General features: G+C 58.4%; 1 protein-coding gene across 1 annotated transcript in view; it reads right to left on the reverse strand.

Moving 5' to 3' along the window:
* Positions 1-255: 255 nt before the first annotated feature.
* Positions 256-15,066, reverse strand: part of LOC140406811 (magnesium-dependent phosphatase 1-like) — an 81,700-nt gene continuing 66,889 nt past the window's right edge. The window contains exons 3-5 of the mRNA XM_072494714.1: positions 4,735-4,842; positions 2,711-2,796; positions 256-1,926 (exon numbers count right to left, since the gene is read on the reverse strand). Coding sequence (XP_072350815.1) covers positions 1,832-1,926; positions 2,711-2,796; positions 4,735-4,842 — 289 coding nt within the window. The 3' untranslated portion in view covers positions 256-1,831. The remainder of the gene's footprint in view (positions 1,927-2,710; positions 2,797-4,734; positions 4,843-15,066) is intronic.

Consider the following 15,066-nt stretch of genomic DNA (forward strand, 5'->3'; position numbering starts at 1 on the left):
GTCAAAGGGCGGTGGAAGCAGAGTCTCTGAATGTTTTTAAGGCTGAGCTGGATAGATTCTTGATTAACAAGGGGGGGGTCGGCGGGAATGTGGAGTTGAGGTCACAATCAGATCGGCCGTGATTGTGTCGAATGGCGGAGCAGGAGGGAGGGGCCGAGTGGCCTCTACTCCCGCTCCCAGTTTGGTGTGTGATGAAAACGTGCGTCTCTAAGTGGTCGCTGCGAGATCACTAACTTGCGTCAACTTTCGTTGCTGTTCAGTTTTTAAACCGAGTCGGAAAATCTGAAGCATTTATTTCCCCATATTTGAAGTTTACAGGAAATAGATTGGGCGGAACATCCACCATGAGTGACAGTCCATTTTGATCTTTTTTTTTTTTTTTTAACCCCCCCCGCCCCGGATTCACCATCATTTTTCGGCAGGCCCCAGGAGAGGGAGTTCGCACTTGCATCGACTCCCACAGAATGGTTCCAGTGGTTTGAACGAGATAGAGGATGAAGGAGGCGGGCCTTTCTGGACAGGCTTGGAGGTTAAGAGCTCCCCTGTCCCACAAGGCACAGAGTGTGATGGTTCGAGGGGGAGGGATGCGCAGTAAAATTCCTTAATGCTAAGAGCACAGGTGAGAGAGGGGAGGGAGCACAGTTTGAAAATGAGGGGGGTCTCCCATTGAAGACGGGGATGAGGAGGAATTTCTTCTCTCAGAGGCAGGTCAGTCTGTGGAATCCTCTCCCCCCACAGAAGCAGCGGAGGCTGCGGGTCACTGAATATATTCAAGGCCCGAGTTAGAGAGAGTTCTGATCGACAGGGGTCGAGGCCCACGATCAGATCAGCTGCGATCGTGCCAAACGGCGGAGGAAGCAGGCTCGAAGGGCTGAATGGCCTACTCCTGCTCCTAATGTTTATCCTCATCGCCTGATCACTGAAAGAAGGTGGGGTGGGGTGGAGGGGGAAAAGAGAGGGTGGTACTTGCCAACTCCTACCTGCCCAACAATAAGAACCAATAGGCTGCTGCGGCCATATGACGTTAAGAGTGTTAGAAGGTCAGCTGATGTTTTCTCTTATGGTGGTGGCAGGGGGGTGGGGGGGGGCAGTAGTTGATGGTGGAGTCAAGTCCAAGGGGATAAACCGTTATGTCACTGGACTAGTAATCCAGAGGCCCCAGGTTATTACTCTGTGGGGGGGGGGCTAGAAAAAACACACGTTCAAATCCCACCAATGGGCAGCTGGTGGGAATTTAAATTCAATTAGTAAAATCTGGAATACATGGCGCTAATCCCGGTAATGATGACCATGACAACTATCATCGTTTCGTCGTTAAAAAAAACCCACCTGGTTCACTGATATCCCCCTTTAGGGAAGGGGAAATCTGCCATCCTTACCCCGATCTGGCCTACATGTGACTCCAGACTTTTCCCCCCCCACCGCCCACCCACAGAGCAATGCGGTTGACTCTTAACTGTGTCCTCACGCCCCCCCCCTCTCGGAAATGGCTGTTCCAGGGAGCAATTAGAGATGAGGGCAACAATTTCCACTCCCTTGGCCAGCAACACCAACAATTTCCACTCCCTTGGCCAGCAACACCCACATTCCACGACAGGGGATCAGGTACAAATGCTTCAGGACATTACGCTTCGGGAAAGCATTGAGGACGAAAACAGGAGGCAGTTCCAAACGTTTCACGTGCCCGCACAGTACACAAGGGTTCAAATAAAGGGTCCTTGCGTCCAGCTACACCGTCCGGCGCAGGCACGCACTTTTAAATAGGGTTATTAAAAATTCACAACTTGTGCTATGGATTGAGCGGCCAGCCGGCTGGCTGGGACTCCCGGCCTCAGCTCTGAGTGTTCTGCGACCGCGCGTATTTCTCCAGTCCGTCCATCAGCAGCTTCAGAGTCATCCCATTGGCTACGTGGATACAGTGGACACCTGGAAAAGAGAGAGGGAGGCATAAGACAGGACTGAGAACCGGGGGGGTGGGGGGGGGGGAGATGAGAAGGGTGAAAGAGAAAGAGGGTGAGACGGGGAGAGAAGGGGCAGGGGGGTAGAGAAGGGCGGGTGGCAAGAGGAGGGGGGGCACGAGGAGCAGCAGAGGGGGTGCGAGGGGGGGGACATGGCGCGCGGAGGAGGGGGAGAGGAGGTGTGAGGGGGGGACATGGCGCGTGGAGGGAGGCGCGTGGAGGGGTCACAAGGAGGGGGAGAGGGGGGTGCGCAAGGAGGGGGGGGGAGAAGGGGGCGCGAGGAGAGGGTGAGGCTGAAGCAGCTCAGGATGTGGCCGGGGGAGCTGGACTGGAGAAGCATAAATAGGGAGGGCTGAACCGGAGAGAGAGGATCAGTTCTCACAAACGCGTTTCAGAGGCGTCCTCAAAGGCCATGAGTTTGAAACGGTCCCTGAGGAGCGAGCAGTGAAAAGGTGGGACACGTGACTGACAGAGAGGTAGCGGAGGTGAACAGCGTCAGGGGAAGCCGGGGAAACATGCAAACGAGAGAGCAAAAGGATTGGAAGGATGTGATTGAGGGGGGGGGGGGGGGGGAGGGCTCGCGAGGGACAAAACACCATGGGAATGGAGCAGATGGGCCGAATGGCCTTTTCTGTGCCGTTAAATACTCTTAACACTTTCCGTCTTAACACTTTCCCGGTGTGTGCCCGGGACGGGGCGTTGGTGAAGGGGGCTGTCGCAGCGGGATTCAGAGGAAAGGAGAAAGCATTTACCTAATTTACCGACATCCACAATATTCCTGTGCTCATCGTCGAAGAATATCATCTCCGAATACTGGAACCCGGTTCCCTGTTTGATCCTGCACAACGAAACAGCGAGTAGTCAGAGAGAGAGAGAGAGAGAGAGGGGATGTGGGGGCAACACACAGCACTGTGAAAGAGGGAGGGTGGAACGGTTGCACAGTGGTTAGCACTGCTGCTTCAAAGTGCCAGGTTCCACCCCTGCCTTGGGTGACTGTCTGTGCGGAGTCTGCACGTTCTCCCCGTGTCTGCGTGGGTTTCCTCCGGGTGCTCCGGTTTCGTCCCACAGTCCAAAGAAGTGCAGGTTAGGTTGGGCTGTGGCAGACCGTACTTTTGGAGGGTCAGTTCAGACTCAATACGACAAATGGCCTCCTTCTGCACTGTCGACATTGTATGCAGAGATAGAGGGCGAGGTAAGGGAATGCGGTTTGAGAGCGAGAGTGGGCACGGTGGCGGAAGAGAGTGGGAGCGAGAGTGAGAGCGGGGACAAGCGTGAGCGAGAGTGGGCGCAGGGGTGAGAGTGGGCGCAGGGGCAAGGCGGGCACGGGTGACAGCAAGGCGGGGCTGGGGCGAGAATCAGACCGGGGCGGGCGCAGGGGCGACAGTCAGAGTGGGGTCAAGAGTGAGAGGGGGTCGAGAATGGGAGCTGGCGCGGGGGGTAAGGGAGTGAGAGCAGGGCCGAGAGTGAGGGGGGCGCCGGGCCGAAAGTGGGGCAAGAAGGGGCAAAAGATAGGGTGCGGGGGTGAGAAGGACGCGAGGGGGGGTGGCGCGAGAGTGAGGGAGACACGATAGCGATGGGGCCTCACGCAGGTTGAGAGAACGAAGAGACGCCTTCCACTCAAGTGTGTCACATTCCCCTTCCTACCATTTCTTTCTCAAACAGCACCTCGTCCTCTACTCTGCCCCCTCCGTCCCATCTGCTCCAAAGCTGTACTGCCCCCAAGGCTAGGGAAGAGCAAGCTGATGCTCACTGTGCCCTGTTCTGGTCTCCTTACTTGCGGAGGGACGTACCGGCATCGGAGGCCGTTCAGAGAAGGTTCACGGGGCCGATTCCTGGGATGAAGGGGGTTTTTGTCCGATGAGGAAAGGTTGAGCCGGTCGGGGCCGGTACCCATTGGAGTTTGGAAAGAACCAGAGGAGGTCTTATTGAAACGGATCAGATTCTGAGCGGAGGGGGGGTGACAGGGTGCATGCTGGGAGGATGTTTCCCCCCCTCGTGGGGGGGGCGGGATCTAGAACTGTGGGAGGGGCACAGTTTAAAACTGAGGGGGGTCTCCCATTGGAATCGGGGATGAGGAGGAATTTCTTCCCTCAGAGGGAGGTCAGTCTGTGGAATCCTCTCCCCCAGAGAAGCAGCGGAGGCTGCGGGTCACCAAATATATTTAAGGCCCGAGTTAGCACGGTACACAGTGGTTAGCACTGTGGCTTCACAGCTCCACGGTCCCAGGTTCGATTCCCAGCTCGGGTCACTGTCTGTGCGGAGTCTGCACGTTCTCCCTGTGTCTGCGTGGGTTTCCTCCGGGGGCCCCGGTTTCCTCCCACAAGTCCCGAAAGACGTGCTGTTGGGTGAATTGGACATTCTGAATTCTCCCTCTGTGACCCGGACAGGCTCCGGAATGTGGCAACTGGGGGATTTTCACAGTAACTTCATTGCAGTGTTAATGTAAGCCCACTTGTGGCAATAAAGATTATTGTTATTATTATAGAGAGATTTCTGATCGACGAGGGATTATGGGAAGGGGGTGGGAAAAGTGAGAGGCAGCAAAGTGGATTTGAGGCCCATGATCAGATCAGCCGCGATGTTATTGATTGGGTTGGCAGTGTGGAGGGACGAATGTCCTACCCCTGCTACTATTTCTTCTGGCCTTACTACACACACCCCCCTGTAGGTTGCAGGAATCCGACCTGGAGCCTTCGTGTATGTATAATGAAGGAAATAGAGGGACGCTCCCGCTCTCCCTCCTGCCCCAGGAGGTGGTCATCCTATCTATGCCAACCTTGCAAAGTGCGTGACCTTCGAACCCGGGTATATTTCCTTCTGGCAGAAGTAGGCGTCCACTTTGAAGAGGTCCAGTAGCTGATTGGCCCCAGTGACCTCACCGGTCCTGCAACAATGGAGGGAGAAATGGACATGAGCCGTGACGGGCCACGCACACACCGGTTCAGTACTAGGCACACAGTCCCGTTACACACACACACCGGGTCAGTGCTGGACACACAGTCCTGTTACACACACACACACAGGGTCAGTGCTGGGCACACAGTCCCGTTACACACACACCGGGTCAGTGCTGGGCACACAGTCCCGTTACACACACACCGGGTCAGTGCTGGACGCACAGTCCCGTTACACACACACACCGGGTCAGTGCTGGACACACAGTCCTGTTACACACACACACAGGGTCAGTGCTGGGCACACAGTCCCGTTACACACACACACCGGGTCAGTGCTGGGCACACAGTCCCGTTACACACACACCGACCGGGTCAGTGCTGGGCACACAGTCCCGTTACACACACACACCGGTTCAGTACTAGGCACACAGTCCCGTTACACACACACACACCGGGTCAGTGCTGGACACACAGTCCTGTTACACACACACACAGGGTCAGTGCTGGGCACACAGTCCCGTTACACACACACACCGGGTCAGTGCTGGGCACACAGTCCCGTTACACACACACCGACCGGGTCAGTGCTGGGCACACAGTCCCGTTACACACACACACCGGTTCAGTACGAGGCACACAGTCCCGTTACACACACACCGACCGGGTCAGTGCTGGGCACACAGTCCCGTTACACACACACACCGGGTCAGTGCTGGGCACACAGTCCCGTTACACACACACACCGGGTCAGTGCTGGGCACACAGTCCCGTTACACACACACACCGGGTCAGTGCTGGGCACACAGTCCCGTTACACACACACACCGTCGGTGGTCAGTGCTGGACGCACAGTCCTGTTACACACACACACCGGGACAGTGCTGGGCACACAGTCCCGTTACACACACACACCGGGTCAGTGGACGCACAGTCCCGTTACACACACACACCGGGTCAGTGCTGGACACACAGTCCCGTTACACACACACACCGTGGACGCACAGTCCTGTTACACACACACACACCGGGTCAGTGCTGGGCACACAGTCCCGTTACACACACACATCGGGTCAGTGCTGGACACACAGTCCCGTTACACACACACACCGGGTCAGTGCTGGGCGCACAGTCCCGTTACACACACACACACACCGGGTCAGTACTGGACGCACAGTCCCGTTACACACACACACCGGGTCAGTGCTGGGCACACAGTCCCGGGCACACACACACACACCGGGTCAGTACTGGACGCACAGTCCCGTTACACACACACACCGGGTCAGTACTGGACGCACAGTCCCGTTACACACACACACCGGGTCAGTGCTGGGCACACAGTCCCGGGCACACACACACACACCGGGTCAGTACTGGACGCACAGTCCCGTTACACACACACACCGGGTCAGTGCTGGGCGCACAGTCCCGTTACACACACACCCACACCGGGTAAGTGCTGACCGCACAGTCCTGTTACACACACACACTGGTCAGTGCTGGACGCACAGTCCTGTTACACACACACGCACACCGTGGACGCACAGTCACGTTACACACACACACACCGGGTCAGCACTGGACACACAGTCCCGTTACACACACACACCGACCGGGTCAGTGCTGGGCACACCGTCCCGTTACACACACACACCGTGGACGCACAGTCCCGTTACACACACACACATCGGGTCAGTGCTGGACGCACAGTCCCGTTACACACACACACCGGGTCAGTGCTGGGCACACAGTCCCGTTACACACACACACCGGGTCAGTGCTGGGCGCACAGTCCCGTTACACACACACCGGGTCAGTGCTGGACGCACAGTCCAGTTACACACACACACCGGGTCAGTGCTGGGCACACAGTCCCGTTACACACACACCGGGTCAGTGCTGGACGCACAGTTCCGTTACACACACACACCGGGTCAGTGCTGGACACACAGTCCTGTTACACACACACACCGGGTCAGTGCTGGGCACACAGTCCCGTTACACACACACACCGGGTCAGTGCTGGGCGCACAGTCCCGTTACACACACACACACCGGGTCAGTGCTGGGCACACAGTCCCGTTACACACACACACCGGGTCAGTGCTGGGCGCACAGTCCCGTTACACACACACACACCGGGTCAGTGCTGGACGCACAGTCCCGTTACACACACACACCGGGTCAGTGCTGGGCGCACAGTCCCGTTACACACACACACACCGGGTCAGTGCTGGACGCACAGTCCTGTTACACACACACCGCGGGTCAGTGCTGGACGCACAGTCCTGTTACACACACACACACCGGGTCAGTGCTGGACACACAGTCCTGTAACACACACACACCGGGTCAGTGCTGGGCACACAGTCCCGTTACACACACACACACCGTGGACGCACAGTCCCGTTACACACACACACCGGGTCAGTACTGGACACACAGTCCCGTTACACACACACACCGACCGGGTCAGTGCTGGGCGCACAGTCCCGTTACACACACACACCGGGTCAGTGGACACACAGTCCCGTTACACACACACACCGGGACAGTGCTGGACGCACAGTCCTGTTACACACACACACACCGGGTCAGTGCTGGGCACACAGTCCCGTTACACAGACACCGGGACAGTGCTGGACGCACAGTCCCGTTACACACACACACAGGGTCAGTGCTGGGCGCACAGTCCTGTTACACACACACACCGGGTCAGTGCTGGGCACACAGTCCCGTTACACACACACACCGGGTCAGTGCTGGACACACAGTCCCGTTGCACAGTCCCGTTACACACACACACACCGGGTCAGTGCTGGACGCACAGTCGCGTTACACACACACACACCGGGTCAGTACTGGACACACAGTCCCGTTACACACACACACACCGTGGACGCACAGTCCCGTTACACACACACACACCGGGTCAGTACTGGACACACAGTCCCGTTACACACACACACACCAGGTCAGTACTGGACACACAGTCCCGTTACACACACACACCGTCTCAGTGCTGGACGCACAGTCCCGTTACACACACACACACCGGGTCAGTGCTGGGCGCACAGTCCCGTTACACACACACACCGTGGATGCACAGTCCCGTTACACACACACACCGGGTCAGTGCTGGACACACAGTCCCGTTACACACACACTGACCGGGTCAGTGCTGGGCACACAGTCCCGTTACACACACACACCGGGTCAGTGCTGGGCACACAGTCCCGTTACACACACACACCGGGTCAGTGCTGGGCACACAGTCCCGTTACACACACACACCGGGTCAGTGCTGGGCACACAGTCCCGTTACACACACACACCGGGTCAGTGCTGGGCACACAGTCCCGTTACACACACACACCGGGTCAGTGCTGGGCACACAGTCCCGTTACACACACACCGGGTCAGTGCTGGGCACACAGTCCCGTTACACACACACACCGGGTCAGTGCTGGACGCACAGTCCTGTTACACACACACACCGGGTCAGTGCTGGACACACAGTCCCGTTACACACACACCGATTTAGTACTGGACACACAGTCCCGTTACACACACACACCGACCGGGTCAGTGCTGGGCACACAGTCCCGTTACACACACACACACCGGGTCAGTGCTGGGCACACAGTCCCGTTACACACACACACCGGGTCAGTGCTGGGCACACAGTCCCGTTACACACACACACCGGGTCAGTGCTGGGCACACAGTCCCGTTACACACACACACCGGGTTAGTGCTGGACGCACAGTCCTGTTACACACACACACCGGGTCAGTGCTGGGCACACAGTCCTGTTACACACACACACCGGGTCAGTGCTGGGCGCACAGTCCCGTTACACACACACCGGGTTAGTACTGGACACACAGTCCCGTTACACACACACACATCGGGTCAGTACTGGACACACAGTCCCGTTACACACACACACCGGGTCAGTGCTGGACGCACAGTCCCGTTACACACACACACCGGGTCAGTGCTGGGCACACAGTCCCGTTACACACACACACCGGGTCAGTGCTGGGCACACAGTCCCGTTACACACACACACCGGGTCAGTACTGGAGACACAGTCCCGTTACACACACACACCGGGTCAGTGCTGGACGCACAGTCCCGTTACACACACACACCGGGTCAGTGCTGGGCACACAGTCCCGTTACACACACACACCGGGTCAGTCCTGGGCACACAGTCCCGTTACACACACACCGCGGGTCAGTGCTGGACGCACAGTCCCGTTACACACACACACCGGGGCAGTGCTGGGCACACAGTCCCGTTACACACACACACCGGGTCAGTGCTGGGCACACAGTCCCGTTACACACACACACCGGGTCAGTGCTGGGCACACAGTCCCGTTACACACACACCGCGGGTCAGTGCTGGGCACACAGTCCCGTTACACACACACACCGGGTCAGTGCTGGGCACACAGTCCCGTTACACACACACCGCGGGTCAGTGCTGGGCACACAGTCCCGTTACACACACACACCGGGTCAGTGCTGGGCACACAGTCCCGTTACACACACACACCGGGTCAGTGCTGGACGCACAGTCCCATTACACACACACACCGGGTCAGTGCTGGACGCACAGTCCCGTTACACACACACACCGGGTCAGTGCTGGGCACACAGTCCCGTTACACACACACACCGGGTCAGTCCTGGGCACACAGTCCCGTTACACACACACCGCGGGTCAGTGCTGGGCACACAGTCCCGTTACACACACACACCGGGGCAGTGCTGGGCACACAGTCCCGTTACACACACACCGCGGGTCAGTGCTGGACGCACAGTCCCGTTACACACACACACCGGGTCAGTGCTGGACACACAGTCCCGTTACACACACACACCGGGTCAGTACTGGGCACACAGTCCCGTTACACACACACCGCGGGTCAGTGCTGGACGCACAGTCCCGTTACACACACACACCGGGTCAGTGCTGGGCACACAGTCCCGTTACACACACACACACCGTGGACGCACAGTCCCGTTACACACACACACCGGGTCAGTGCTGGGCACACAGTCCCGTTACACACACACACCGGGTCAGTACTGGACACACAGTCCCGTTACACACACACACCGACCGGGTCAGTGCTGGGCACACAGTCCCGTTACACACACACACCGGGTCAGTGCTGGGCACACAGTCCTGTTACACACACACACCGGGTCAGTACTGGACACACAGTCCCGTTACACACACACCGGGTCAGTGCTGGACACACAGTCCCGTTACACACACACACCGTGGACGCACAGTCCTGTTACACACACACACACCGGGTCAGTGCTGGGCACACAGTCCCGTTACACACACACACCGGGTCAGTGCTGGACACACAGTCCCGGGCACACACACACACACCGGGTCAGTACTGGACGCACAGTCCCGTTACACACACACACCGGGTCAGTGCTGGGCACACAGTCCCGGGCACACACACACACACCGGGTCAGTACTGGACGCACAGTCCCGTTACACACACACACAGGGTCAGTACTGGACGCACAGTCCCGTTACACACACACACCGGGTCAGTGCTGGGCGCACAGTCCCGTTACACACACACCGGGTAAGTGCTGACCGCACAGTCCTGTTACACACACACACACTGGTCAGTGCTGGACGCACAGTCCTGTTACACACACACGCACACCGTGGACGCACAGTCCCGTTACACACACACACCGGGTCAGCACTGGACACACAGTCCCGTTACACACACACACCGACCGGGTCAGTGCTGGGCACACCGTCCCGTTACACACACACACCGTGGACGCACAGTCCCGTTACACACATACACATCGGGTCAGTGCTGGACGCACAGTCCCGTTACACACACACACCGGGTCAGTGCTGGGCACACAGTCCCGTTACACACACACACCGGGTCAGTGCTGGGCGCACAGTCCCGTTACACACACACCGGGTCAGTGCTGGACGCACAGTCCCGTTACACACACACACCGGGTCAGTGCTGGGCACACAGTCCCGTTACACACACACACCAGGTCAGTGCTGGACGCACAGTCCCGTTACACACACACCGGGTCAGTGCTGGACGCACAGTTCCGTTACACACACACACCGGGTCAGTGCTGGACACACAGTCCTGTTACACACACACACCGGGTCAGTGCTGGGCACACAGTCCCGTTACACACACACACCGGGTCAGTGCTGGGCGCACAGTCCCGTTACACACACACACACCGGGTCAGTGCTGGACGCACAGTCCTGTTACACACACACCGCGGGTCAGTGCTGGACGCACAGTCCTGTTACACACACACACCGGGTCAGTGCTGGGCACACAGTCCCGTTACACACACACACCGGGTCAGTACTGGACACACAGTCCCGTTACACACACACACCGACCGGGTCAGTGCTGGGCGCACAGTCCCGTTACACACACACACCGGGTCAGTGGACACACAGTCCCGTTACACACACACACCGGGACAGTGCTGGACGCACAGTCCTGTTACACACACACACACCGGGTCAGTGCTGGGCACACAGTCCCGTTACACAGACACCGGGACAGTGCTGGACGCACAGTCCCGTTACACACACACACCGGGTCAGTGCTGGGCGCACAGTCCTGTTACACACACACACCGGGTCAGTGCTGGGCACACAGTCCCGTTACACACACACACCGGGTCAGTGCTGGACACACAGTCCCGTTACACACACACACACCGGGTCAGTGCTGGACGCACAGTCGCGTTACACACACACACCGGGTCAGTACTGGACACACAGTCCCGTTACACACACACACACCGTGGACGCACAGTCCCGTTACACACACACACACCGGGTCAGTACTGGACACACAGTCCCGTTACACACACACACACCGGATCAGTGCTGGACGCACAGTCCCGTTACACACACACACACCGGGTCAGTGCTGGGCGCACAGTCCCGTTACACACACACACCGTGGATGCACAGTCCCGTTACACACACACCGGGTTAGTACTGGGCACACAGTCCCGTTACACACACACACCGTCTCAGTGCTGGACGCACAGTCCCGTTACACACACACACACCGGGTCAGTGCTGGACGCACAGTCCCGTTACACACACACACCGGGTCAGTGCTGGACGCACAGTCCCGTTACACACACACACACCGGGTCAGTGCTGGACGCACAGTCCCGTTACACACACACACACCGGGTCAGTGCTGGGCACACAGTCCCGTTACACACACACACCGGGTCAGTACTGGAGACACAGTCCCGTTACACACACACACACCGGGTCAGTGCTGGACGCACAGTCCCATTACACACACACACCGGGTCAGTGCTGGGCACACAGTCCCGTTACACACACACACCGGGTCAGTGCTGGACACAGTCCTGTTACACACACACACCGGGTCAGTGCTGGGCACACAGTCCCGTTACACACACACACCGGGTCAGTACTGGAGACACAGTCCCGTTACACACACACACACCGGGTCAGTGCTGGACGCACAGTCCCATTACACACACACACCGGGTCAGTGCTGGGCACACAGTCCCGTTACACACACACACCGGGTCAGTGCTGGACGCACAGTCCCGTTACACACACACACCGGGTCAGTGCTGGACACACAGTCCCGTTACACACACACACCGGGTCAGTGCTGGACACACAGTCCCGTTACACACACACACCGGGTCAGTGCTGGACGCACAGTCCCGTTACACACACACACCGGGTCAGTGCTGGACACACAGTCCCGTTACACACACAGACCGGGTCAGTGCTGGGCACACAGTCCCGTTACACACACACCGCGGGTCAGTGCTGGACGCACAGTCCCGTTACACACACACACCGGGTCAGTGCTGGACACACAGTCCTGTTACACACACACACCGGGTCAGTGCTGGACGCACAGTCCCGTTACACACACACACCGGGTCAGTGCTGGACACACAGTCCTGTTACACACACACACCGGGTCAGTGCTGGACGCACAGTCCCGTTACACACACACACCGGGTCAGTGCTGGGCACACAGTCCCGTTACACACACACACCGGGTCAGTGCTGGACACACAGTCCTGTTACACACACACACCGGGTCAGTGCTGGGCACACAGTCCCGTTACACACACACACCGGGTCAGTGCTGGACGCACAGTCCTGTTACACACACACACCGGGTCAGTGCTGGACGCACAGTCCCGTTACACACACACACCGGGTCAGTGCTGGACACACAGTCCTGTTACACACACACACACCGGGTCAGTGCTGAACGCACAGTCCCGTTACACACACACACCGGGTCAGTGCTGGACACACAGTCCTGTTACACACACACACCGGGTCAGTGCTGGACGCACAGTCCCGTTACACACACACCGCGGGTCAGTGCTGGACGCACAGTCCCGTTACACACACACACCGGGTCAGTGCTGGACACACAGTCCCGTTACACACACACACCGGGTCAGTGCTGGGCACACAGTCCCGTTACACACACACCGCGGGTCAGTGCTGGACGCACAGTCCCGTTACACACACACAGGGTCAGTGCTGGGCACACAGTCCCGTTACACACACACACACCGTGGACGCACAGTCCCGTTACACACACACACCGGGTCAGTGCTGGGCACACAGTCCCGTTACACACACACACCGGGTCAGCACTGGACACACAGTCCCGTTACACACACACACCGACCGGGTCAGTGCTGGGCACACAGTCCCGTTACACACACACCGGGTCAGTGCTGGGCACACAGTCCTGTTACACACACACACCGGGTCAGTACTGGACACACAGTCCCGTTACACACACACCGGGTCAGTGCTGGACGCACAGTCCCGTTACACACACACACCGGGTCAGTACTGGGCACACAGTCCCGTTACACACACACACCGGGTCAGTACTGGACACACAGTCCCGTTACACACACACACCGGGTCAGTGCTGGACACACAGTCCCGTTACACACACACACCGGGTCAGTACTGGACACACAGTCCCGTTACACACACACATCGGGTCAGTGCTGGACGCACAGTCCCGTTACACACACACACCGGGTCAGTGCTGGACACACAGTCCCGTTACACAGACACATCGGGTCAGTGCTGGACGCACAGTCCCGTTACACACACACCGACCGGGTCAGTGCTGGACACACAGTCCCGTTACACACACACACACCGGGTCAGTGCTGGGCACACAGTCCCGGGCACACAGTCCCGTTACACACACACCGCGGGTCAGTGCTGGACGCACAGTCCCGTTACACACACACACCGGGTCAGTGCTGGGCACACAGTCCCGTTACACACACACACACCGTGGACGCACAGTCCCGTTACACACACACACCGGGTCAGTGCTGGGCACACAGTCCCGTTACACACACACACCGGGTCAGTGCTGGGCACACAGTCCCGTTACACACACACACCGCGGGTCAGTGCTGGACGCACAGTCCCGTTACACACACACACCGGGTCAGTGCTGGGCACACAGTCCCGTTACACACACACACACCGTGGACGCACAGTCCCGTTACACACACACACCGGGTCAGTGCTGGGCACACAGTCCCGTTACACACACACACCGGGTCAGTGCTGGACACACAGTCCCGTTACACACACACACCGGGTCAGTGCTGGGCACACAGTCCCGTTACACACACACACCGGGTCAGTGCTGGGCACACAGTCCCGTTACACACACACACCGGGTCAGTACTGGACACACAGTCCCGTTACACACACACACCGACCGGGTCAGTGCTGGGCACACAGTCCCGTTACACACACACACCGGGTCAGTGCTGGGCACACAGTCCCGTTACACACACACACCGGGTCAGTACTGGACACACAGTCCGGTTACACACACACCGGGTCAGTGCTGGACGCACAGTCCCGTTACACACACACACACCGGGTCAGTACTGGGCACACAGTCCCGTTACACACACACACCGGGTCAGTACTGGACACACAGTCCCGTTACACACACACACCGGGTCAGTGCTGGACACACAGTCCCGTTACACACACACACCGGGTCAGTACTGGACACACAGTCCCGTTACACACACACACCGGGACAGTGCTGGACACACAGTCCCGTTACACAGACACATC

The sequence above is a fragment of the Scyliorhinus torazame genome, unplaced genomic scaffold, assembly GCF_047496885.1.
Source record: "Scyliorhinus torazame isolate Kashiwa2021f unplaced genomic scaffold, sScyTor2.1 scaffold_882, whole genome shotgun sequence".
Lineage (NCBI taxonomy): Eukaryota > Metazoa > Chordata > Chondrichthyes > Carcharhiniformes > Scyliorhinidae > Scyliorhinus > Scyliorhinus torazame.